This window comes from Passer domesticus, chromosome 20 (assembly GCF_036417665.1).
Source record: "Passer domesticus isolate bPasDom1 chromosome 20, bPasDom1.hap1, whole genome shotgun sequence".
Taxonomy (NCBI): domain Eukaryota; kingdom Metazoa; phylum Chordata; class Aves; order Passeriformes; family Passeridae; genus Passer; species Passer domesticus.
This window is the reverse complement of record NC_087493.1, coordinates 3,461,478-3,485,128: the sequence shown is the minus strand read 5'-3', so window position 1 is coordinate 3,485,128 and position 23,651 is coordinate 3,461,478. Positions and strand designations below refer to the sequence as shown.

The following is a 23,651-nucleotide window of genomic DNA, read 5'->3' as shown; positions in this document are numbered from 1 at the left end:
GGCTGCTGTGTGCAAGCCCCAGGCCTGGTGGTTTTTGTGCCTGTGCTCGTCCTGCAGCGGGGGCTGGTCCCTGGCTTCTCACAGGGCTTCTTCCACACTCAAGCAACAAGTTATAAAAATTACAGCTTCTCTCCGTGGTATCATTCCCCTTATGAATGTTTTATTGCTTCTGTGGTAGTTCAAGGTCAGATATAGAAAATGACTCAAAAGTCTTTTGTTGTTCTGAGAGCTCTAAAGTGATGGAAGGCCCAATCCAGCAAAGACAAACCTTCCCAGAGAGCCAAAAGGGAAGGGAGAAAGAATATTTTAAAGACAAACCCAGCACTGACTTTTTAAAGTAGGTTTGGATTAGATATTAAGAAAAAATTGCTTCCTGTGATGGTGGTGAGGCCCACAGAGGCTGTGGCTGCGTGGAAGCGTCCACAACACCCCTGGAAGTGTCCAAGGCCAGGTTGGACAGGGCTTGGAGCAACCTGGGACAGTGGAAGGTGTGAGATGATCTTTAAAGCCTCTTCCAACCCAACCCATTCCATGACTGGGTGATTTTTTCCCTGGATTTGCTCCGTTCTGTGTGCTCTCACATCTTTGGTGTGCAGCAGCCCCGCTGCAGTCACTGCCTCAGGTCCCTGCACGTAGGAGGGGAACAGTCCCTGCCACAATCCCTGCCAAAGCAGGGCACACGAGCTCAGAAGGTCCTTTTGGCAGCAGCTCTGCCTGCAGGGTTGGTTTGTGCAGCACCAGGCACGGTCCTGGGCACGGCTCCTTCTGGCAGGGCACCTCTCCAGCCCTGGAGTTGGAGCCACACTTCCCAGCTTGGGTTTCAGCACAGCCCCTTTTTCCTAGGGCTGCTTTAATCGCCTGCAATTAGGGTCTCCAGTGCTGCAAAAGTATGAAGAAATAAAATCCAAGCTTTGTGAGGGCTGGGATTGATTTCTTCTCTCAACCAGCTGATGCTGTGACCTTTTAGAAAGGAGCTGACAGCCTGTGACTGTGGGGTTTGTGCATGTGATTGCACAGGGTTAAAGAACAAACATGGGATAGTTTTATCCTAGGAGAGGAGCACCTGTAGGAGCTGAGAGCAGCTCAGGGAAGAGACAGGGACTCTACATGCTGTCATCAAAATGCCAAAACCCTTTTGGGCTAAGCTACATCTTAAGTAGATTTGTTTAAGCACTTGACAAAAAGGCCTGGAGCAGAAGTCCAAGGCACAGAGGGTGCAGGGGGTCACCCCAAGCCCTGCAGAAGGAGGTCAGGGTCTGGCCAGAGGTGCAGACACAAGTCTCACCATGATTTCCTTACAGTTTTGGCAGCAGCAGCAGGACAGGGAAGCTGCTGCAGCTGAATGTGAGCACCACTGAGGTTTGGGATGGGGAGATGAGGAGGAATCCTGCAGTCAGTCCCCTCTTGTAGGTTTGCCTCTCTGGAGAGAAAGATGCTGCTGGTTAATGCAGAAGTTCCTCCCAAGCAGACCTTGGTACTTAACTGTGTTAATTAAATGCTTTCAAAAACCACAAGATTGACCTTCACTGCTTGCCCACAGATTTTTCTCTCATTTAACAAGCAGAAGGCTGTCAGAGTAGCCTATTAAAGGAGAAGAAAGGCAATGCTCTAATACTGTTGGGTTTTGACCTGTTCCAAAGTGTTTTTCTGCTTTTTAACTCCTAAGAGATGAAAACCACAATCCCTTAACAACCTTCCAGGAGAAACCAGGCTGAGACAAGGAGTTCTTGGCTGAAATAAGGCATAAAATAGTGAACAGAGTTAAAATCTAAGTTTTTTAGGTATCTATGGAATATGTTAAGACAACCATCATATCTACAGGTCATTGTGCAGCCAGAGAGCTCTGCTCTCTGACATGGAATTATCCTTGGGGAGAGACCCTCTAGAAAAAACAGGCAAATAACACAGGCTCTGACTTCCTTACCTTTCCCAAGGACACCAGCAATTTGCTCATTGCTAATAAAACTTTGGAACATATCTACAGAAAACTTTGGATGCCTGCCAAGCAATCAGTTTTATAAATGGACCAAAAGAGCAGATTGTGCTTTGCAGGGAAGGACATCCCACATCCCAAAGCAGCCCCCGACAGCAGCATCAGAACTGGAGGGAGAGCCCAAAATAGCCCCTGGCAGCTGGGGAGGGTGACACAGATGCTGCTTTCAGACGTGATGAGAAACAAGTTGATTTCTGGAGGCAAAAAAATGAAAAAAATTCTTCACTGAAAGAGTGATTGGGCACTGGAGTCACCTGCCCTGGGAGGTGGTGGGGTCACTGTCCCTGGACGTGGCACTCAGTGCCATGGTTTAGTTGATGAGGAGGTGTTGGGTCATGGGTTGGGCTTGATGAGCTCAAAGGTCTTTTCCAGCCTGGTTCATTCTGTGAAGTGAGACAAGGCTGAATTCACATTGCTTGGCAGAGAGAAGGAGCCCAGGGCTTGCACCCCTGTGGGTTCCTGTGTGGTGACAGCAAGGGAAGGTGGCCTGGCAGTGTCCCCTTGCTCAGAGCCACCTGAGCTGGGCAGCACCTCAGGCTTCCTCCCAGCGTGACTTCAGCTCCATTCATGTCATCAGGCAGCTTCCTTTAAAGCCAGGCATGCCTTTTTTTTTTTTTTTCCCTTTCTTTTTTTTCCTTCCCCTCAAAAACATTTGGTACTTCCCCCGCAAGAAATCAGGAGCTTTCTGTCTGATAAGGGGCTGGAACAGCTTCCTGCAGTAGGAGAGAATTTCTCCTCTGGCTCTTCCTGCACAGAGCCAGAACAATGCCAGCGCTTCCAGCCTTGCTTTACCTCGGATAATCTCATTTAGGGTCCATCCTGTGCGAGCATCTCCTGCCAGGGGGGTTGCTTTTCCAGCAGTTTGCTTTCAAAAGGTTTTTAAAAAGGTTTTTTTAAATGACATTGCCACAGCAGAAAGGCAGGAGCCATCCTGAGGTTCACTCAGGGCTGATGCAGAGCAGGGCCCTGTTCAGAACAGTAGGGGCCAAAGAATTTTTTTCTTTTCCCTTAATGGAGAGGCTAAATAGGATTTTTTTTTTCATGTCTTCATCCTGAAAGTGCATGTGGCAAACTCAGAACATCTGAGTCCTTTTGCAGGACTCAGTGGGACTGAATGTGCTTGGTTGGGGTTGAGCACACCCATAAAAGAATTTACAAGGTTGGGATGTATTTTGTCCTGGTTGCTAAGTGGGATGGACATAATGGATCTGTGTTGATGATTTATATTATCCTGCTTCTGTTGGTTCCTTTTTTCTCCCTGTTTCTGCTTTCCTTTTTTCCCAATTCTGCCGATCTGCTGATGGAAAGCAGTCTCCTTTTTGGGAGTGTGTCAGTGGAACTGCAGCCTCAAACCTCACATGGGGAGTTCTGTGGAGGCTTTGGCAGATAAGCTCCTAAAGGGAGGTTTCTATGTTCAGCTTCTGCTTTAGAGATGTGACCTGATGGGCTTTGATCCATGTGGACATATGTAGAGAGAAAAAAAACCTGCCCACTTGTGTCACTTTATTGGGAGGACAAGAGTTGCTGTCACAAGTCTGTCACAGTGCTGTGCTGTCATGGATTTCTTCAGTGTGTTTTCCAAATTGAGATAAGATTGCATGATAAAACCTGGGGAAAGGCTTTTGTTCTTTATAAATGGCTTGTGTTCTTTATATGCCAGACAAGCAAATGTGCCTTCCTCAGCCTGGAGGAGGCTGAGGGGGAGATCTCAGCAATTGCAGCTTCTTCCCTGGGTGCAGCTCCAGCCTCTGCTCTCTGGGACAGGGACAGGACAGGCTGGGGCTGTGCCAGGGCATTGGGATGGATTTTAGGAACAGGTCCTTCCCCCAGAGGGTGCTGGGCACTGCCCAGGCTCCCCAGGGATGGGCACAGCCCGAGGCTGCCAGAGCTCCAGGAGAGTTTGGACACTGCTCTCAGGGACAGGGTGGGATTGCTGGGGTGTCTGTGCAGGGCCAGGAGCTGGACAGGATGATCCTGAAGGGTTCCTGATGGTCCCTTCCAGCTCAGGTTGTTTTTTAGATTTGAGGTGGTGTGTTGGGAGGAGTGGAAGGGACGTTTGGCCATGTGTGAAGCCAAGTTGCTGAGTGGAAAATCAGCGAAGGAGGTGGCTGGCAGGTCATGCTCTCTGACCTCTGGCTTTAAACAGGTTTGAACTGGAAGGAGCTTCCCTGGAAGCTGCATCCACCTTGCCCTGCTCAGCCTGGAGCTCCTGGAGCCTCCCCCTGTGCCAGCCTGCCCTGCCGGAGTGTTGGCAGTGCCCAGACCCGGTGCTGGTGTGGAGCAGCTGCAGTCCTTGGCTCTCTGTGCCCCTGGCAGTGCCAGGGGCTCCCTGTGCTGGGGCACTGCCCAGAGCTGGGCTGGGACACAGAGGGGGCTCAGAGGGGTCACAGCTTTGGTTTTCCTGCAGGCTTCCCCCAGCAGTGGTGTTCCTGGGGGTTTTTTAAGTAGGACCTACACGTTTGCTGGAGGCATTGCCAGCAGAGGGAGCAGGAGTGGTTCCTCCCCTCTGCACTGGTCAGAACTATAAATTTGCTTTAAAAAATGTTAAAATTGCTTACTAAAAAGTAAGCAAGAGCTTACTTGCTTATTTTTATATCTCAGTTATTAAATATGGTTCTTTAATAAGTGAGATATAAAAATAAGCAAGTAAGCTCTTGCATCCTTAAAGAATAGCAGGAGGGCTGTGTGATGGTATGGCACAAAGGCAGGATAATCAAAGCCTTGACCTTCACATGTTGGAAATTAATCACAATATTTGCTGAAGCTTTGCCAGAATTCCCAATGACAGAATGCAAGGAAGCAGATCCTTTCCTTCCATGCCAGAGCTGGTGGTGTTGTGGTGTTTCTCTGGGCAAAGTTGCTACCTCATTTCTGACCTGCACATGGATTATCACAGCCCTCCTCTTCATCAGGGCCTTCTGCAGAAGGTGAAGATGCTCAATAAAGAAATAGCTTGTGGCACATTCCTCTCTTTCCATCGGTATTCCCATTTGGCTCTAGAAGTTATTGATATTTAATAACTCACAGAATGACCAAATCAATGGTCAGTTTTCTCCCATTTTATCCCAAGGTATCTTTACTCATGAGCAGAAAATTTTAAGACCCAAGTTTTACATGCAGAGCATCAACAGGAGGTGTCTGCTGGCAGAGCAGTTGAAATGTCCAAATTTACAATATGCTGAACAAACCCAGTCTGTGCTGGGTAAAACAAGGCTCCTGTGGCTGCCTGGAGCCCCTGGGAACAGAAATAAAACTGCACCTCACATTGCCCTGATTGGATTTAATTCCAGCCTGCTGTAGGTGATGGCACCAGGACAGAGATCCCACAGGGAAGGTGCTCAGTGAGCAGAAGCATCTCTGGGGGGAATGGGGCATAAATCTGTGTGCCTGCATTCTGGGGACAGTGACAGCCCAGAGGGGCTGAGCTCCCCAGGCGAGCCCGTCCTGACCCAGTCACACTCTTGTGACATCCAAGCCCTGCTTTTCCCAGGTTTAATCCTCCTGACCCCTTTGGGCTCAGCACTTGCCCACGGGGCTTTGCCAGTGGGTGCCACTGGCAGCATCAGGAGGGTGATGAGGAGCCACCATGTCCCTCTGAGGGGTGTTATTGTATTCCTGGGGTTTCCAGATGAAGGAAGGAATGATGAATCTGATTTTATGTTTTTAGAATGTTAATTTATTAATTTATGATATTATATTATGTTAATGAATACATTATATTATATTAATGAATACTAAACTATACTAAAGAATACAGAAAGGATACTTACAGAAGGTTAAAGGATACTAATGAATCTTGTGACTCTTTCTCTAGAGTCTGAAGCAGCTTGGCCCCAGTTGGCCAATAAGTAAAAACAATTCACATGAAACCAATGAAACAATTACTTGTTGGATAAACAATTTTTAACTACATTCTAAAATAGGAAAACACGGGAGAAGCAAATGAGATAATATTGTTTTATTTTTTTCTCTGAGGCTTCTCAGCTTCCCAGGAGAAGAATCCTGGGCAAAGGGATTTTTCTAGCAAATATGACTGTGACAGGGTGTCAGGCTGTCCCTTTGGGGCTGAAAGCTGTAAGCAGGTGCTGCAGCCAAGCCAGGAGTCTGGCACTGCCTTTACACTGGTCCTGCTCAGCCTGGCACTTAGGCCAGCCTAAAGGGGAGCATGAGCTTAGGCTGAGCTTTGACCTGAGCAGCAGCAAGGCCCAGCACGCTCCCAGCTGTGCCTGCAGCAGCCAGTGGGTGCCAATGTCACCTTCCTTTTCCAAAGGCATTTGCATTTCCCCCAGCTGGCAGCTCCAGCAGGCCCTGGCTCCTCGGGAAGTGGTGCTGGCACTGCCAGCCTGGCTGCCCTGCAGCTGGGACAGAGGCAAAGCCGAGCTTTCCTTTTTTCCCAATTCTGCCTATCTGCTGATGGAAAGCAGTCTCCTTTTTGGGAGTGTGTCAGTGAAACTGCAGCCTCAAACCTCACATGGGGAGTTCTGTGGAGGCTGTGGCAGAAAAGCTCCTAAAGGGAGGTTTGTATGTTCAGCTTCTGCTTTAGAGATGTGACCTGATGGGCTTTGATCCATGTGGACATATGTGGAGAGAAAAAAAACCTGCCCACTTGTGTCACTTTATTGGGAGGACAAGAGTTGCTGTCTCTTGTGTGTTCTCTGCTGCAGAGCTCCCACTGGGCTGTTTCAAAACCCCTTTGCAAGATCTGCTGGGAGAAAATCCCAGCTGAACCAAGCTTGTTAAAAACCTGAAAATCAACATTGGAACTGGAGAGAGAGCTTGGGCAAAAATGTGTCTGTGGGTGTCTGATGTGAGTGCATCTTGTCACCCTGGGAAAATTGGGGTTTGATGCTCCACATGGAGTTGAACTTGATAATATGGGTCTCTTCCAGCTCAGGATATTTATAATTGAATGGGGTGGATGCTTCACTGTTGGGAGCAGTGGGTTTGGGAAGTGCTGAAGTGTTTGTAGCTGGGCTGGGCCTCATGGATTTAAGGCAAATCCTGCTGCCCTTGTGGCTGAGGCAGATGGAGCACCTGCTTTTGTGTTAAATACAGGACAATTGCTGCTGTCTGCTCAGGATTCGTGTGGGAAGTTGGTCAGAGTCCTGTGGTGAAAGGACTCACGGTGCTGTTCAGAGGTGAAATCTTGGTGGGTAAGGGAAAATATAAAAAAGCAAGTGCAGTACTGGGAATGATGCCCAGCTCGTGGGTGAACCCTCAGCATCTTCTGAGCTCACATCCTGGTCTGGGAGCTTCATCCCCTCATCCATGGGGCTGGTGGGGAGCACCCACTGGCATGGCAGGGTCCCCTGGGAGACTTTTTAGGGTGCTGCTGCTGCTGCTCTGGGAGCAGAGCCCTCCCTGCCTACTGCCAGAGGCACAAAGGCTTGGGTGAGCCACAATGCAGGAATATTTGGGAAGCTCTTGGCCCTCTGTGCTGCTTTGGCACTGCTGGAGGTGTGGGAGGTGTCCCCTGTGCCCAGGGCCAGGTGCTCTTTGGCACAGGGAACAGACACGGAGGTAGGGCAGCGAAAGCAGCCTCGTCCTCCAAATCCTCCTGCACAAAAGCCCTTTTGTTCCCAGGGTGAATTCCAAGAGCTTTTCTCCAGTTTTGATTCCAGCAAACTCCCACTGCAAGAAGACAGGCGAGGGCTGAAAGCAAAATGGCAGCAAAATGAAAAGTTCCTTGTAAAAAAGGAACAGCCTGGCCAGGGCTGGAGGCTCTTTTCTAACAGCTTCCCTGGCCTGCAGCTCCTGTGGGTTGCCTGGTTTGAGATAAGCAGTGGAGAAAGCAGGCTCTGGGATGGGGAGGCAGGGAAGCCAGTGGGCCTTGGCAGAGGGAGAATGGGCGTGTGATTTATGATTTATGGTGTGCTGCTGACTGGGGAGCTCACTGCCCAGAGCTCCAGGGATTTATCCTGGATACGGGGGAAGGGGAGAGGCCATGAGGCTCCAGTGGCCTCTGTTGCTCCGTGGGATCTCTATCCCTCTCACATCTTTCCCAGAGCAGCAGAGGATGTGCCATCCCACTGCTGGAAGCCACCAGGGATGCAGCCAGCTCCAGTGACCCCGAGGAGCAGAAAACCAGGTCCTTTAGGGAGGGCATCTCTTGGACCCCACAGGATTTCCCTGAACCTTGCCTCTGTTTCTTGCAGCTTCCCTGTGGTGCAGCTGTGAGTGATTTTTAGGATTTGAGGGTGTTTGAGATGGTGTGATGGGAGGAGTAGAAGGGAGGCTTGGGCCACCTGTGAAGTCAAGTTGCTGGGTGGAAAAACAAGCACAGGAAGGTGAGAGGGAGTGAGAGGCTTTGGTCCTCTTGCCTGTCAGGCTGGTGGAGATGGGAGGGTGCATGGACAAAGCATGGAATTCTGCATTTTGTGGGCTGAAATCCTCATCCATGGAAGTCCCTTGCTCTGGTGGGTGTGACTCAGAGCCCACAGCAGCAGAGGTGGTTTTGCCCGAATTCCTCACTGCACACACCAGGCAGAGGGCACACACAGACAAGGCTTGTGCAGCTCTGGGAGTTGGTGAGATCCTTGTGGGTCCCTTCCCATGGGGATGTTTGTGATTCTCCATGTCACCCATGGCCATGCCTGGGGTTATCAGGGCTGAATTTTGCATGTGCTCATCCTGGTGCTCCATCCCTTGCACCACCACCTCCTCCCATCTCCATCCCAGGGATCCGAGGCACTGCCTGCTCCTCACAGAGCCTCATGGAGCAGCTGGGTGAATCAGGAGAGAGCTGAACTTCCACTTGCACCAGCTGGAGGAGGGTGTGTGGGATGCCCAGGGCTGCTGCTGGGGGCAGCCTTGCCCAGGTGGGTGGAATTCCTTGGGATCAGGTGCTGCTGCTGCAGGGCAATGATGCCACTGTGTGCACAGGGGTTTGGGGGGAGCTGTGCCCTTTCCCCCAGGCCATTGGAGCTGGATGCACACGCCAAGTGGGTTCAGCCAAAGTGTTGTAACAGGGATTTTCATATTCCTATCTCCCATCAGCACCTAAGGGACCGTGGATTTGGGGCTGCTCTGCACTGCAGCTGCTGTCTGGAGGGAAGCTGGCTGATGCCCAGGCTGCCTGCCAGGGCAGGGTGTCAGGGCAGGGCTCCCTCTGGCCTTGGCACAGCTGCAGGTGCCAGCGTGGTGCTGCCAGCAGGAGCAGGGTGGGTGGCCCCACACTGTGCCCTGCATGGACTGGAAGTGACTGGGCTGGGAAGGGACATTAAGTGGGAAGGGACACTGTCTGGCAAAGCTGTTTGTTGTCACCTCCAGGTTAGCATCAGGAGAGAGCATGTGGCTGCTCTCTGCTGGTCTCTGAGAGTGGAAATGGGCACTGAGGGCCCCGTTTCCTCTCCTCTTGGTTTTCCTGCAGGCCAGCACTGCAGTGGGGTAGAGGAAATGGGGCAGAGCCCAGCTGGGAAGTGGAATCCATGGAGCTGGGATGTCCAGGCCAGTGTGGGAGCCCATGGAACAGCTCAGTGAGGTGTCAGTGACTTGCCCAGGACACAGAGGATCCTGAACACCCATACCTGCAGGATCATCTCCATCAAACAATCAGCCTTCATTTGCACACTGGCCCTGGGTGCTGGTGTCCCACAAAACCTGCTGGATGGTTGCTCCAGCCTGTGATTATCCCAGAGCTCCCTGCAGGAGCTGTGGGAGGTTCGGGTCTGTTTGGTGGGGGGATCCAGAATTGCCCCAAAGCTGGATCAGCTGCCTGTCCCCTCGCCAGGGTCCCTGCAGCCCCCTCCAGGGCGTGTCTTGGCACAGGATACCACCTCTGATCTAGCACAGGATCCCACCTCTGATCTCTGTCTAAAGTGGCTCTTCCGCTTTGCACTCCGCAGGTCTGAACTCCTCTGAGGTTTGGAAATGCACTCTTATCAGGGGGACAGACAGCCTCTCGTAACCAAAATGTGCAGATAAACAAGAAGAAATTGCATCCTCTGGTTTCAGTATTGTCACGAGTAACCCAGCAGCCTGCAGCCCTTTTGCAGGGTGTGTTAAGAGGAAAATGGGCAGAGTAAGAGAGATTAGCCCGAATCAGGAAATTACCTTCAAAATTGAATTACTGAAATACAGAGCTTGCTGAAAGGTGGCAAATATCTCCTGATATTTGCAGAGTTTGGTGACATTTCTGTCCATGTCTGCACCGCAGGAGCCACAGATTAAGTCTGCTGGAGTCCGTATTGCAGAGCTCCCTGCTCTGCCTTGTTCCAGCGTTTTCTTCTGCTGCTGTCAGAGCTTCTCCTGCTGGAGGCTGGGCTGAGGCAGGCACAAAGCCCTGACCTTGTGATTTTACCTGGCAGCAAAGCTGCAGATCTTTGTCTGGGCGGTGTGGGTGCCTCAGCAGGGCTGACCCGGGCCTGGGACACAAATAACCCTGGCATTGCTCGAGCCTGCCCCGGTTCAGCGGGTGCACTCGCCTCCCTGCACAGCCCTGCTATTTTGGTTTGGAGCCTCTCCTGCCCCAAGCTTATTACAGCTTGCAGGGTTGAGTCAGAGCAGCGAGTTCAGCCCTGCGATGGAGAAACCCCGGGGCAAGAGCTGGAGCTGGGACAGGATGGGTGCTGGGACAGGATGGGTGCTGGGATAGACAGGGATGGGTGCTGGGACAGGATGGGTGCTGGGATAGACAGGGATGGGTGCTGGGACAGGATGGGTGGTGGGATAGGGATGGGTGCTGGGATTGGGATGGGTGCTGGGACAGGCAGGGATGGGTGCTGGGACAGGCAGGGATGGGTGCTGGGACAGGCAGGGATGGGTGCTGGGACAGGGATGGGTGCTGGGACAGGCAGGGATGGGTGCTGGGATTGGGATGGGTGCTGGGATAGACAGGGATGGGTGCTGGGACAGGGATGGGTGCTGGGATAGGGATGGGTGCTGGGATAGGGATGGGTGCTGGGATAGGGATGGGTGCTGGGACAGGATGGGTGCTGGGACAGGATGGGTGCTGGGACAGGATGGGTGCTGAGATAGGGATGGGTGCTGGGACAGGGATGGGTGCTGGGACAGGATGGGTGCTGAGATAGGGATGGGTGCTGGGACAGGGATGGGTGCTGGGACAGGATGGGTGCTGGGACAGGGATGGGTGTTAGGGACATGGATGGGTGCTGGTGCACATCTGGATGCTGGGACACATCTGGGTACTGGGGCACAGACAGGGGCTGGGCATGGCCACCCTTGGGACAGGACAGTGCCTTGCATCCCCACATTCCCTGTGGGTGCTGACAGTGTCGTGGGGAGTTGGGGATCAGCTGGTGCATGGTCAGTGGGTCAGCTGTGCCCAGGCCATGCCAAGCTGTGCCCAGGCTGTGCCAGGCTGTGCCCAGGCTGTGCCAGGCCGTGCTCTTCCCTTCAGGAGCCTTGGGAGTTTAAATGGGATGCCAGTGCAGCATCCTCTGCTCCTGTGGTGTGCCAATGTTTCAGGGTTTCCTGCTGCACTCTCCTGGTACATGTTGGAAAAATTCACCACAGCCATGTAAATGTCTTGGCTTTCCTGCTGCCTGACCCAAAACATGACTCCTGGGGGACAGAAAGGAAAATAAATAATGCTTTAATTCAGACATTGAGGTGTGAGTTGCAGTGTGGACACCGTGGTGTGCTCAGAGCTGGATGTGCCAGCTGTGCCAGCAGCTCCATGGCATCCAGAGCAGAGGAGAAAGCCTGGAGCTGGGAGCTCTCTCTGCCCAGGACCGTGGCAGGCTCAGCTCCATTCCCCAGGCAGCCCAGAAATGTTGTTAAGGAAACACATCTCAAGTTTGCTGTTTCCAAGGAGTTGTTGCAAACAGCCATGAGGCAAGACACAGATAAAGGAGGTGTAGGAAATGTCCCTGTCCTGCACCATCATCCCTGGAGCATCTCCACTGGCTTCCAGCACATCCAGCTGCAGTGATGGAAGAGCAGCCAGTGGCACTTGGCCATTTTTTGGCAGGGCTGAGGAGAGAGCAGCATCCTCAGGTTTCAAGGAGAAAAATAAAGGAGAAATCCACCTCATCCCATCCCTTGGCTTTGGTAGAAACTTCTACAGCTTTTAAACATCTCTTGCATATTAAATTCTTTTTGTGGCCTAATGAGGGGTCCTAAAGCAGATTTTTAGACTCTTTTTTCTGTATCATTGGTGCTTATATAAACACCTGGCTTTTGGTTTTCTCTAGAAATTAGGGCTTGACTAAAACTCTGCTTTTACAAACTGGGTGGTGGGCACAGCTCAGCCACTCACCCAGCCTGTCCCTGGCACAAAGGGGATTTAGGCACCTTTACCAAAATGTTGCCAAGGCACACAACCCAACCACGGGGGCAGAAGGGATGAGAGAATTTCCCTTGTCCCTCCCCACCATGGTCACCAAAGCACTGTCACCAGCACCCGCCTCCCTGTCACCTGCAGCTCCATCCACCGGCATTTAAATCCAAAATCCATTGCCTGGTTCCACCCTTGGGCTGCCCAGAGGGCAAATTCCAAAGGGTTTCACCCATTTGGAGCCCATGGGAGGAAGGTGGTGCTGCAGAACCACTGTGGAGATGCCACATGGGGGGGACACGTGGGGATGTGGCCACAAAACCCACCACAAGTGGCTGCTTGAGGAATGTACCCCTTTTTGTGTTCTCTTTGAGGGCTGGGTTTCCATTTCAGCTGGAGTGGAGCCAGAAGGAGTCCTGGTACAGCTCCAGCAGCAGGGCTTCTCCTATCATTGAGGATAGACTTCGTTATCTCTGTGTATTTTAATTTTTCGGCTGGGCAGGGAGCCCCAGGCTGTGCTCATGGCCCTTGTTTAGTCTGGAGTGGGCAGTATTTGACTGGGGACACCAGGAATGCTCCTCTCACACTGGGCTGGGATGTCCCCACGTGGGGGAGAAGAATTTAATTCCTTGGGGAGAGACCTGGGCAGGATTAAAGACTTCAAACCTTGAGCACTGGCGAGTGGTGACAGGAGTGAAGGAGATGGACAAATCCATCCCCAGCCCACAGACTGTGCCAGGATGGTCTGTGTAACAGCCATAAGAATTCACAAATATAAATAATGAACCCTTGAGATTATTTGTAATACTTGTTAAAAATAGTTTTTTCACTTCTTTGGTCATTTTGTCGAAATATTTCTAAATACAAGGTTGCTACACCTACAGTAGCAGTTGCTCCAGGTGACCCTGCTCTGTCCTGGGTGCTGCTTTGAGATACCTCAGAGTTTGTGTCCAGAAATTTCTCAGAGATTTGGATATTTCCAAGTGTCCTGCAAGGCTTAAGGTTCTTTTTGGCAGCATCAAACCCACCATTGTTGCTGAAATGTGGGCTGGGGCAGAGCTGTGGATAAAAGAAGCCCTTTGCACTTGCACACCAAGGCTTTGCATGAGGAACTCTCTCCTGCTCAGCATCTCCAGGGTGGCTAGGATACAAAAGAAATATTTTTAATTCCTTGGTTTTGCCAGAACTGTCTGGGTTGGGAGTTTTGCACCTGAGCCATGGCCACGGCTCCTGTCCCTCTGCAAAGTGGCACTTCAGGATCAGGCCAGACTTTGGCTGTGGGGCCTTGGGAGCTGCCCATGAGCTGCCAAAACTCACTTTTCTTCCATGGAAACCCATCAAACATCCCCAGGTTGCCCTCATTTTTTGGGTTGGAGTTTGCTCACGTAAAGAGTACAGCTGATAGGGGAAAACCAGATCATTTATCTTTCAAAACCTTCCAAGAAATCAGACCAAAAAATCCTTGGGAGAGACAGGAATTGTAAATGAGCCACTTTTATCTCCTTAAAAATGGGAGAAAGAGGCATTTCCTGCCTGTGAAATTTTACCAGCAAGTTATAAGCCTAAGAGTGTTGTTTGAAAGGAAATGTTGCTACATGGCTATTGAACACATTTTTAATAACAAATTGTGGTGAAAACAGAACTAGTTAATATCCTTTGAAGGAAATAGGAGCTTTTTGTGGCAAGGAACCATTTATTTTGGATTATATAATAAAAAGTTTTTGACTGCAGTGAAAAGTCTGGAGACTGGGATTTTCCTTCAGAAATCAAAGTTTATTTTCTGTTACAGCCCATGTGGGCAGCAAATTCCTCTGTCTTCCCTTTCTTTGTTATTCTCTGTTCTTTTCACTGTGAAATGTTGAAGTTTCCTTTTTCAATATTGCTGTTTAATTGAGGGGGGTTAACAGCATCCCCAGTGGGAAGAGGTTGAGGAGCCCCTTGGAATTGTGCTTTCCTCCTTCCCTCAGGAATTGGCTTTAAGACCTTCACAGGGAAGTGTTTGATGTGTTTTCATTGGGTCAGGGTTTCTTTTTGCTGTTGCAGTTCTGCTCTCAGCCTTGGTTTGCTTCTTTGGGCCCTGCAGGAGCAGCGGGGTCGGTGCTGGGGCACGGGAGCTCCCAGGGGTGCTGCAGCCATCATCAGAACCCCAAAATCAGTGAATCACCGAGGGTGGGAACCCCAAAATCAGGGAATCACTGAGAGTGGGAACCCCAAAATCAGGGAATTCTGATTTAAGGGTGGGAAAGCTCTCCAAGCTCATTGAATCCAAACATTAACCCAGCACTTCCAAGGCCACCACTAAACCACATCCCCACGTGCCACATCTGTTCAGGGATGGTGATGCCACCACTGCCCTGGGCCCTCCCCAGTGCCTGGCCACCCTTTGGGTGAAGAAATTCCTCCTCATTTCTAATCTGAACCTCTCCAGGCACAACTTGAGGCTGTTTCCTCTCATCCTGAGATGGAACTTGCAGGAAAGAACTTGTAGGAAACTTGCTTTGTAAAAGTGGCACCTTCTTCAGCACCAGGTTCAGTAATTAATATGAGGGTTTTTTGGTTTTGGATTTTTTTTTTTGCTAAAATAAGGTAGGTTTAAGCTTCACCAATACCTCAGTATTTGCTGTGTGGTTTGGTGGGCTTTTTTGGTTTTTTTTGGTAAAAAAAAAAAAAAAGTAGATTTAAGCTTCTGCTTAATGTCACAGATACCCTGGAAGTTTTGTTTATCAAAACTGGATTCTGGAGATGTCTCTCAGCATCACTCTAAACCAGGCTTGGTTTTTTCTCCCTCAGTTATTCTTAAAACTTGGCTTTTGAGTCAAGTGCTTGTGGATGTCTCCATGTGCCAAATTGCAGGGAGAGCTCTCAAATGAGCTTTAGCTCGAAGGCTCAGGGGCCAGCAAGGCTCCAGGGGTTGTTTACACAGAAAATTCATGGTTTTTTGGGTGCTGGGGAGCAGATGCATGATCCCATCTGCTGAGCCACCAGCAGACCCTTCTGCAGAAGGAGCTGAGTGTGGTGGTTCACTGGGGCTTTCCTTATTGCAAATCCCCAGGGACTGCAGCAAACCCCTCTGCACTGCTGGGTTGGAGCCCTGTGCTGTTATTTCAGTGTCTGAAGCACCTGGAGCCTGTGTGGATACCTGGTGCCTGCCATGGGTGGCTTTTGTCTCTCAGTCCCTGAGCTGGGGACTCCTTTGTTGAATCACCTGCCTTTTCCAGATTTGCAATCTCCAAAAGCTGAGTTTGTGTCAGGTGGGGCTGACAGGGGCCACAAGCGACACAGACCGGCAGATAAACACACACGGTGGTTTGGTCCAGGAAACAAAGCTAAAAATAGTAATGATTCATAAAAACACTCTGGAAAATACTGGTTTTCTGGTGCAGGGAACAGGTACCATCCAATTTTGTGTGTTATTAAGCTGCCCCCACGTTTGGAGCTCCTGTGCAGATGATTTTAATACTCTCCAAGCCGACGTCTGCTCTGGCAAAGTGGGGGATTTTATTCTGACAGAGAGACACTTGCTTGGCAGTTCCTATTGAATAGAACTGATCTTGAGACTTCCAAATATTGTTTTCCTTAAAAAAAAAAAAAAACAAACATTTATAGTGTGTTTGTTTGAGCAGAAAGTCAGTGGTGTGAGCTGGACTGTTAATTCTGGAGTGAAGGGGGATCCTGGTTCCTGCAGCCTGCTGGGGTGGTTCTGCTGCTTATTTTGGTTTCAAAGCAGTGCCATGCTCAGGATTGCTGCTGCTTCCTGCAAACCACTCACAGACCTTGGCCCCAGAGGCTTGGAGAGGTGAGTGCTTTGCATGTTGGAACAAAAGGAGCTCAGAAATTTGGCCTGATCCATTTAAAAGCCATGAAATCGCCTGATTTCAGCCCAGGATTATGAAATAATCATAAAGTCAGCATATCCCCCCTCCATCCACACACCTTTGCTGCAGGTGCTAGTCCTGGCCATGGCAATTCCCATTTCCCATCCCTCCTCCTGGTGCCATCATGAAATCCATGTCTTATTCAAGCTACTGTTGTTGCTTTCTGCTTTCTTGAAAAGAAAACCCCAAAGAATGTTAAACTCTGCCTGTGCCTTGGCAGCTCCAAGGCATGGACAGATTGTGCTTCAGAAAAATGGCAAAGCTTCAAAATATTGTGTTCTGTGAAGAGGAGACAAGGAAAATAAACTGCCCAAAATGCAGATTTTATTTCCCTAGGAGGGAAGGCTTTTAATGTTTATTTGGGTTTGCTGTTTTGCTCCCTGGTTCTGCTGACACCACTCGTGAACCAAGATAAGATTCAACGCTGCACAACCTGTTCTGGGTCCAGTTCAAATCAGCTTCATTTCCAGTTGGTTCATTTTCTCCCTCCCCCAGCAGGTTCCTGAGCCTCAGGGACAGCACACGGGGTGGTGCAAGCAGAGCTTGGAGGATAAAATGGAAAAAAAGGGAATTACAGAGCAAATCTATGCCTGTTTCTTGTTGGATTTTGGTCATGCCAGTGTGACTGCAGCAGAGTGAATCCTTGGGGTTTGCCAGGAGGAGCTGCTGAGTGTTCACAGGGACAGTTCAGCCCTAAAAGAAGCAGTTAGTTCCTCCCTAGGCAATTTGGTGGATTTTTGTGTCTTCTTTTCCACGTGCAAAATCAGTTTGAAGATGCTTTTCCTGTGCCTGTGTCGTTTCCGTGAGGGTGCAGAGAGGTGGCTGGGATGGCAGCTTGGGAAATGCCAGAGGAATTTGGGAAGGGAATTTGTTTGCCTGCACTGCCAGACCTGTATTTTTGATTCCTTTTCTTGGCTAACGTGCCAGCATCCAGAACAGCCCTCCCATTTAACATCCCACAGATCTGAGGTGCACCTGGCACAGCTTGGGCAGGAGAGGGAATTTGGAGCATCCAGCACAGCAGGGCTTGCTCCTCACTTCTGCCTCCTGGATACCACCAAAAATCTGGAAGGAAAAGGGTCAAAGAGCAGCTCTGCTCGCTGTAGGAATTCCTCCACTGGTTTTTAGAATAGTTTTTGCTTCCCTACACACCAGCTTTTACTTTTTGGGAAAACTCGGAGCTGTGCTTTGTGCTCTCCATGACCTTGCTGCTTTTATTTTGCTTTTCCTGTGTGAGTTTGGGAGCTCCTGGAGCAGAGAATTGGCTTTTTTTTTTCTCTTTTTTTTTCCCTTTTTTTTCCCCCTGTGTGCATTCACAACTCTGTTGATTTCTAATCCCAGCAGTGAGTGTGCACAGGGGTTTCCAATAAATGCTATTCCCACGAGGTGTCAGCTGGGTTCTTGCAGCCTGCCCCATCCTGGAATGACTTCGTCAAAAAGAGAGAGCATGATCCCATCTTTTGGAGCAGATAAAGAAAAAAATACTAAAAAAAACCACCAAAAAAATCACTAAAAAGGAAAAAAAAAAAAAAAACAAAACAAACCGAAACCACCAAAACCCCAAACCCAAACAAAAAAAAGTCTTTCAAAAAACCCCAAACAAAAACAAAACAAAAAGACCCCCAACAACAACAACAGCAACAAAATAACCCAAAAACCAAAACACTAAAAAAAAAAGCTAATCTGAATTGATTAATTGATTCATACAGGTCATTTTCCATCCTGGGTGCCTGCCCTTTGATCCAGCACCCCTCTGGCACTGAGATGCACAGGCATCTATTGATGTGTCAAAAGGAAAAACAAATTCAGACATGGATAGGTGAAGTTTGAGAGGGCTGGGAACAGAGAGTAAAACTCCTGCATAAAAAAAAAAGAGTAATTAATAGAAATTAGACAAAAAATGCTGAATATCTCAGATTGTGCCTCTTTGGGGGGATGGACAGGGATTTTCTTACTCAGCCAAGCAGGCAGATGTTTCCCTTGGGGTTTGGTGCCAGGAGTGATGTTTTCAGGTTGTTCTCTCCCATGCTGAAATGGGGCTGGATGTGTGCAGTCATAAAAAGCTTCTTGTGTTTCTCTGCTCTGCCTGGCTCTCGTGGCTGCTGCTTTGGAGCCCCTTTCCAGGAGAGCTGCAGCTGAGCTGCCTCAGATCTTGAGCTGCATCCAGCTCAGAAAAGCTTGGCTGGTCAGTGTGAATAGCAACGAATGGCTTTGAAGCCTCCAAACTTGAATTCTGCTTTATTTTTGCTGGGTTTGCATAACTTGAGTGACCAGGAGATGAAACGTGCAGTTGAACAGAATCACAGTCTGCGCTTTCAGATGCAATTTTCAGAAGATGTTTCATCCTGCCAGGGTTTGAAGTTCTGTATCTGGAATGGTTTTAAATCTGAGAAGTGTTTGAAGGGATCCTATGTGGGTAGGAGGAGAAATACCTTTCCCTTTGCATGTTCTCCTGGCCTGCCTTGGCCAGAGCTCCTGCCTGTTTTCTGTACCAAGTTGGCAGGCAGAGCTCGCAGGTTTTAATGAAACCCTGCTGAACAAAGGCACTTTATGTTTGAACTCTGTGCCCTGAGTCTGCCCCACCAGCCTGGCTGGGCATTTCTGTTAAATGAGCTCAACAAATAGAGACAAGCTGTGTTTTGCAAATTAACCCCAAACAAATCATACCAAACAACAACAACAACAACAGCAACAGCAACCAAAAAGTGCCTTTCTTTAACTCTGCCTCTCTCTTGTTTCACAGGCAAGAAGAGAAACCCTGGGCTGAAAATTCCTAAAGAAGCATTTGAGCAACCACAGACAAGCTCCACGTAAGTCTGCAAGCACTGGGGCAGAAAGAAAAGCAAACCATGAAGCCCAGCTGCCTTCCAGCCTTGGCTGGCACCTGGCAGTGCCCAAAGCCAGGCTGGATGGAGCTTGGAGCACCCTGGGATAGTGGAAGTTGTCCCTACCCAAGGCAGGGAGTGGAATTAGATGGTATTTAAAGTCTCTTCAACCCAAATCATTCTGGATTCTGTGATAATTTCACAACCCTTGCATTTTCCAGGAGGTCTCAGCCCTGTCTGAGATGCATCATTAAGTCTCCTGTGCTGCTGGATGATGCAGTAAAAGATAAAAAGATAAAGAGCAGAAGGAAAATATTAAAAAAGAGATAAAAAACAGAATGGGCCCCAGTTTCCACTGGTGTGGCACTGTGGCCACCAGTTTGAACAGCAGGCATTTGGTCAAGGCATGAACCTCATCCCCTTCCTCACCTACCTCATCCCCTTCCCTGCTCAGCCTTGCAGAAGGAATCCCTCTGTTTTTAAGGCCCTTTGTGCAACTCCAGCCTGCTTGGCTTTCTTTGCTTCTGTGGATTGAGTGTTTTTAGCCTGTCAGCCTGTGCTGTGTGACCGAGGTGATGATTTACAGCAGGTTTGGATTTTCCTGCCCATTTAATCCACTTTTCCTGCAGGCTGGCAGAGATCTGGTGCTTGCCACCTGCCTTGATTGCACAGTGAATCCCTCTGGGATCCTGCAGGAGCAGGCTGGGTGAAATGGGAAATGTGAGAAGTGCCAATTCCAGTCACTTTTTTTCCTTTTTTGGGGGTGACTTTGTGGATCTGTTGATCCTGCAGAGCCAGGAGGCTGCTCAGGGCTGCAGGGAAGGTGTGAGGGCATGGCTTGGGGGTTGGAAAATTGACCTTTGTAGGGAATATTTCAAATATTTTCCCTTTTTTTTTTTTTTTTTTTTGTGCAGGCCACCCAGAGATCTGGACTCCAAAGCCTGCATCTCTATTGGTGAGGAGGTAAGACTGAGAGACCTCTGGGAGCACAGACCACCCTGGGCTGGCTGCTTGTGGGATTGCTTCACTTCAACCCCCCTACAAAAGGCAGAGAATTAAATACCAGCTGTTATAATTAACATTAACAGGCCATTTTACCTGAAAGAAAAAGCAGTTACTGGGGGAATAAAAGCTGAGAAGATGCACCCTGGGAGCTCCTGAGCTCTGGGGGCTCGTGAGCCACCAGTAGGCAGAAAAATCAAAGTGGCACGAGGTGTTTGTGCTCCTGCAGGCAGGGCTGTGTGGGTGGGAGCTGCTGGCTGGCACTGCCCTGCTGAGTGTGCCCCCAGCACTCACCCTCTGCCTCCCATGGCACGTGGGCTCCCTTCATATTTTCCACCATGGAAATTCCTTCCTTGCTGCACTAAGGTGCAGCTAATCCCCTGGAAATTGCCATTATCAAGGAAGGGGGTTGCTGACAGGGTTGTTTTACTCTCCTCTGCAGTTCCTTTAGTGATTTAAAGCCTTCACCCAAAATATTTCTCTTTGTTAATGTTGAAGGTCATCTCCTCAGGAGCTGAACTCAGGGTGGATATTCCTGCCCTGGAAGCAAATCACTCTGGCAGCATGGAAACCAATCCACCTGGATTAAAAAAAAAAAAAAATCAGGGAAAAAAAAATCAAACCCCAGGACAGCTGTTTTGATAGGAGGAAAAGGTAGAGCAGAATTCCAAAAGCACTTTGAAGCTGGACAGTAAATGTATGAAGTGCAGAAGATAGGCCTTGGTGTCAGTGAGGTAATTTATGCAGTGAAATGCTAATCAGGTTGTGGTTTAAAATGCCTGATTTTGGAGGCTTTCCTTTCATTTTGGATTTTGTATTTGCTGCAGGGGCTGGGAGGTGGAAACATGGTGCAGTGGGGAGGCAGAGCAAAGTGCTGCTCCAAGAAAATTCCCTGTCCCCTGCTGTCCCAGGGATGAGGGAAGGCTCCAGGGCCCCCAGAAGGCTCCAGGCAGGAGCAGTGAGGCCAGGCTGGATGGTGCAGAGGGAACCCCAGTGACAGCCCCATGGGGAGCCCCAAACCCCAGTGACAGCCCCATGGGGAGCCCCAAACCCCAGTGACAGCCCCATGGGGAGCCCCAAACCCCACTGACAGCCCCATGGGGAGCCCCAAACCCCAGTGACAGACCCATGGGGAGCCCCAAACCCCAGTGACAGCCCCAGAGGGAACCCCAGTGACAGCCCCAGAGGGAGCCCCACTGACAGCCCCATGGGGAGCCCCAAACCCCAGTGACAGCCCCAGAGGGAACCTCAAACCCCACTGAGAGCCCCATGGGGAGCCCCAAACCCCAGTGACAGCCCCATGGGGAGCCCCAAACCCCAGTGACAGCCCCAGAGGGAACCTCAAACCCCACTGAGAGCCCCATGGGGAGCCCCAAACCCCAGTGACAGCCCTATGGGGAGCCCCAAACCCCAGTGACAGCCCCAGAGGGAACCCCAGTGACAGCTCCAAAGGGAACCTCAAACCCCAGTGACAGCCCCATGGGGAGCCCCAAACCCCAGTGACAGCCCCCAGAGGGGACCCCAAACCCCAGTGGCAGCCCCAGAGCCCAGGCTGCTCTCCAGGCACAGCTCTGGGCTGTCTCCCAGGGGCTGGCACGCCTTGGTTTGCATTTCCCATGGATCTGTGACCTGTTTATCCAGCCAGGTCCTTTAGGGTGGGCACCAGCATTCCCACACTGCCCCAATCCCAAGGGAAAACCACTTTCCCTCCTGTCTCTTTAAGCTCTGCTGCTGGTTTGAGAACACTGTTTTTGGAGAGGCTCCTGGTGGACAGGTCAGGCTCTCAGAGCTGCCCAAATCTCTGCTGGGACTCCAGAATGGTACTCAGGGCTCCTTGTGCACATTCCCAGGTCTCCCTGCTCTCTGTGGCATCCCCAGCTGCCTCAGTGCAGGCTGCAGGGTTTTTTCTGCTGTGCCAGCAAGAAGCCATGTGTGATTTTTCCCTGGGAATCAGTTCATCCTCACCCACTGCTGGGATTGAGTGATGGGGTTGTGCTTGCAGCAAGCAGAGTGGCTGGGGATAGTGGCAGAGGCAGGCTTGAAACATCCAAAAATAATAATTATTATTATCATCATTATTATCAGAGTGGCTGCACAATATTGTGGCAGAAAGGAGAAGGGCAGGGATGCAGGGGCTATAGAAATGATCCCTTGTGTAAAGGTAGGAGAAAATGATGATGGACAAAATAAATCCTTCCTGATTTAAAAATTCAGCTGGTATTTGGCCAATCTGTGGGTCTGGAGAAATAAGATTTTAAATACCTGGAGATGTTTCCATGATTGTTTGGGGCAGAAGAGGATGGAAATAAAATAAAATGGAATAAGATTGAGGGTGATTCCTCAGGGAGAAGCTGCTGTGGTGTTTTCCATCCCAGCCCTCACAGGATGGAGAGCTGAAAGTGCTGCCAGCTGAGGGTGGCTGGGAGGGACAAGAGAAGAGCCAGGAGTGACAGGACAGGAGGAAATAGATTCAAAAGGAAAAAGGGTAGGGTTAGATTGATATGAGGAGGAAATTCTTTCCTGAAAGGGTGGGCAGGCCCTGGCACGGGGTGCCCAGAGCAGCTGTGGCTGCCCCTGGATCCCTGGCAGTGCCCAAGGCCAGGCTGGACAGGGCTGGGAGCAGCCTGGGGCAGTGGAAGTGTCCCTGCCATGGCAGGAAGATGAAATGAGATTATCTTTAAATGAGATCTTCCCACACAAACCATCCCATGATCCCAGCTCAGAGCGCTCTGTGATCCGGTGATCCATGATTCCATGGCAGCCCAGAGCACTCTGTGGTCCATGACTCCATGGTGCCAGGGTGAGGCTGGCACAGACCATCCCATGGAGGAAGGGTCCTGCAGGGCCTGTCCTGCTCGGGATGCTCCTCAGCACAGAGGCACCACATGGCCCCAGGGTGGTCCCTGCCACCGTTCCCCTGCTGGGGCTGGCATTTTGTGACACAGGCCACATCCCCTCAGAGCTCACAGCCCCCACCTGTGGTGCGGGCTGATCCTCCCTGCATTTTATGTATATATATATATATATATATATGTATGTATATATGGATATATGCATATGTATGTATACATATTTATTTATTTATTTAAAATATGTGATATATATATAATAGAATTTATTTATTAAATATATTATTTAAGATATATACCTATAATGTAAATATAAAAAAATATATAAATTATAATGGTATTGAATATAATTTATTTCTATTATTTTATTATTTATATAATATATATGTAATAATATAATATAATATAATTATATTATAATATTATAATATTATAATAAAAATGTAATAATATAATACTTAATATATCTATTAAGTATTATATTATTTTAAATATACAAATATTAAATAAATAAATATAGATATAAAATTAGATATTATAGAAATTATATAACTATACTGCATATTATTTAATCTGTTATATACATAATAGATATGTAATATATATAATAGAATTTATCTATTAAATATTATATTATTTTAAAATAGAAATATAAAAGAAATAAATATAAAATGATATATAGATGTATTAATATATTATATAAATTATATAACTATATTGAATATTATTTACTATTTACTATTTATTGTTTATATAATTTATATCTATATAAACTGCCAAGGCTGGGAGTTTATCTCAGCTGGGGAGGGGATGCACAGCAGGGGGAGGATGTGCCAGCAGGGATGGACTGGGGACAGCAGGGATGGACTG

At 49.2% G+C, this 23,651-nt stretch overlaps 1 protein-coding gene across 18 annotated transcripts in view; it reads left to right on the top strand.

Annotated features, from left to right (window-relative positions):
* The window catches only part of MAP2K6 (mitogen-activated protein kinase kinase 6), a 57,942-nt gene that overhangs the window by 7,205 nt on the left and 27,086 nt on the right, over positions 1-23,651 (top strand). For 17 of the 18 annotated variants that reach the window (XR_010349829.1, XR_010349826.1, XR_010349824.1 and 14 more), the window contains exons 2-3: positions 18,849-18,915; positions 19,845-19,893. Coding sequence is in view for 1 of the 18 variants with exons in the window: in XM_064395884.1 (XP_064251954.1) it covers positions 18,849-18,915; positions 19,845-19,893 (116 nt within the window). In the remaining 17 variants the exon portion in view is untranslated. Of the gene's footprint in view, positions 1-18,843; positions 18,916-19,844; positions 19,894-23,651 lie in introns of those variants that run through there. The other variant, XM_064395886.1, reaches the window with a different exon arrangement.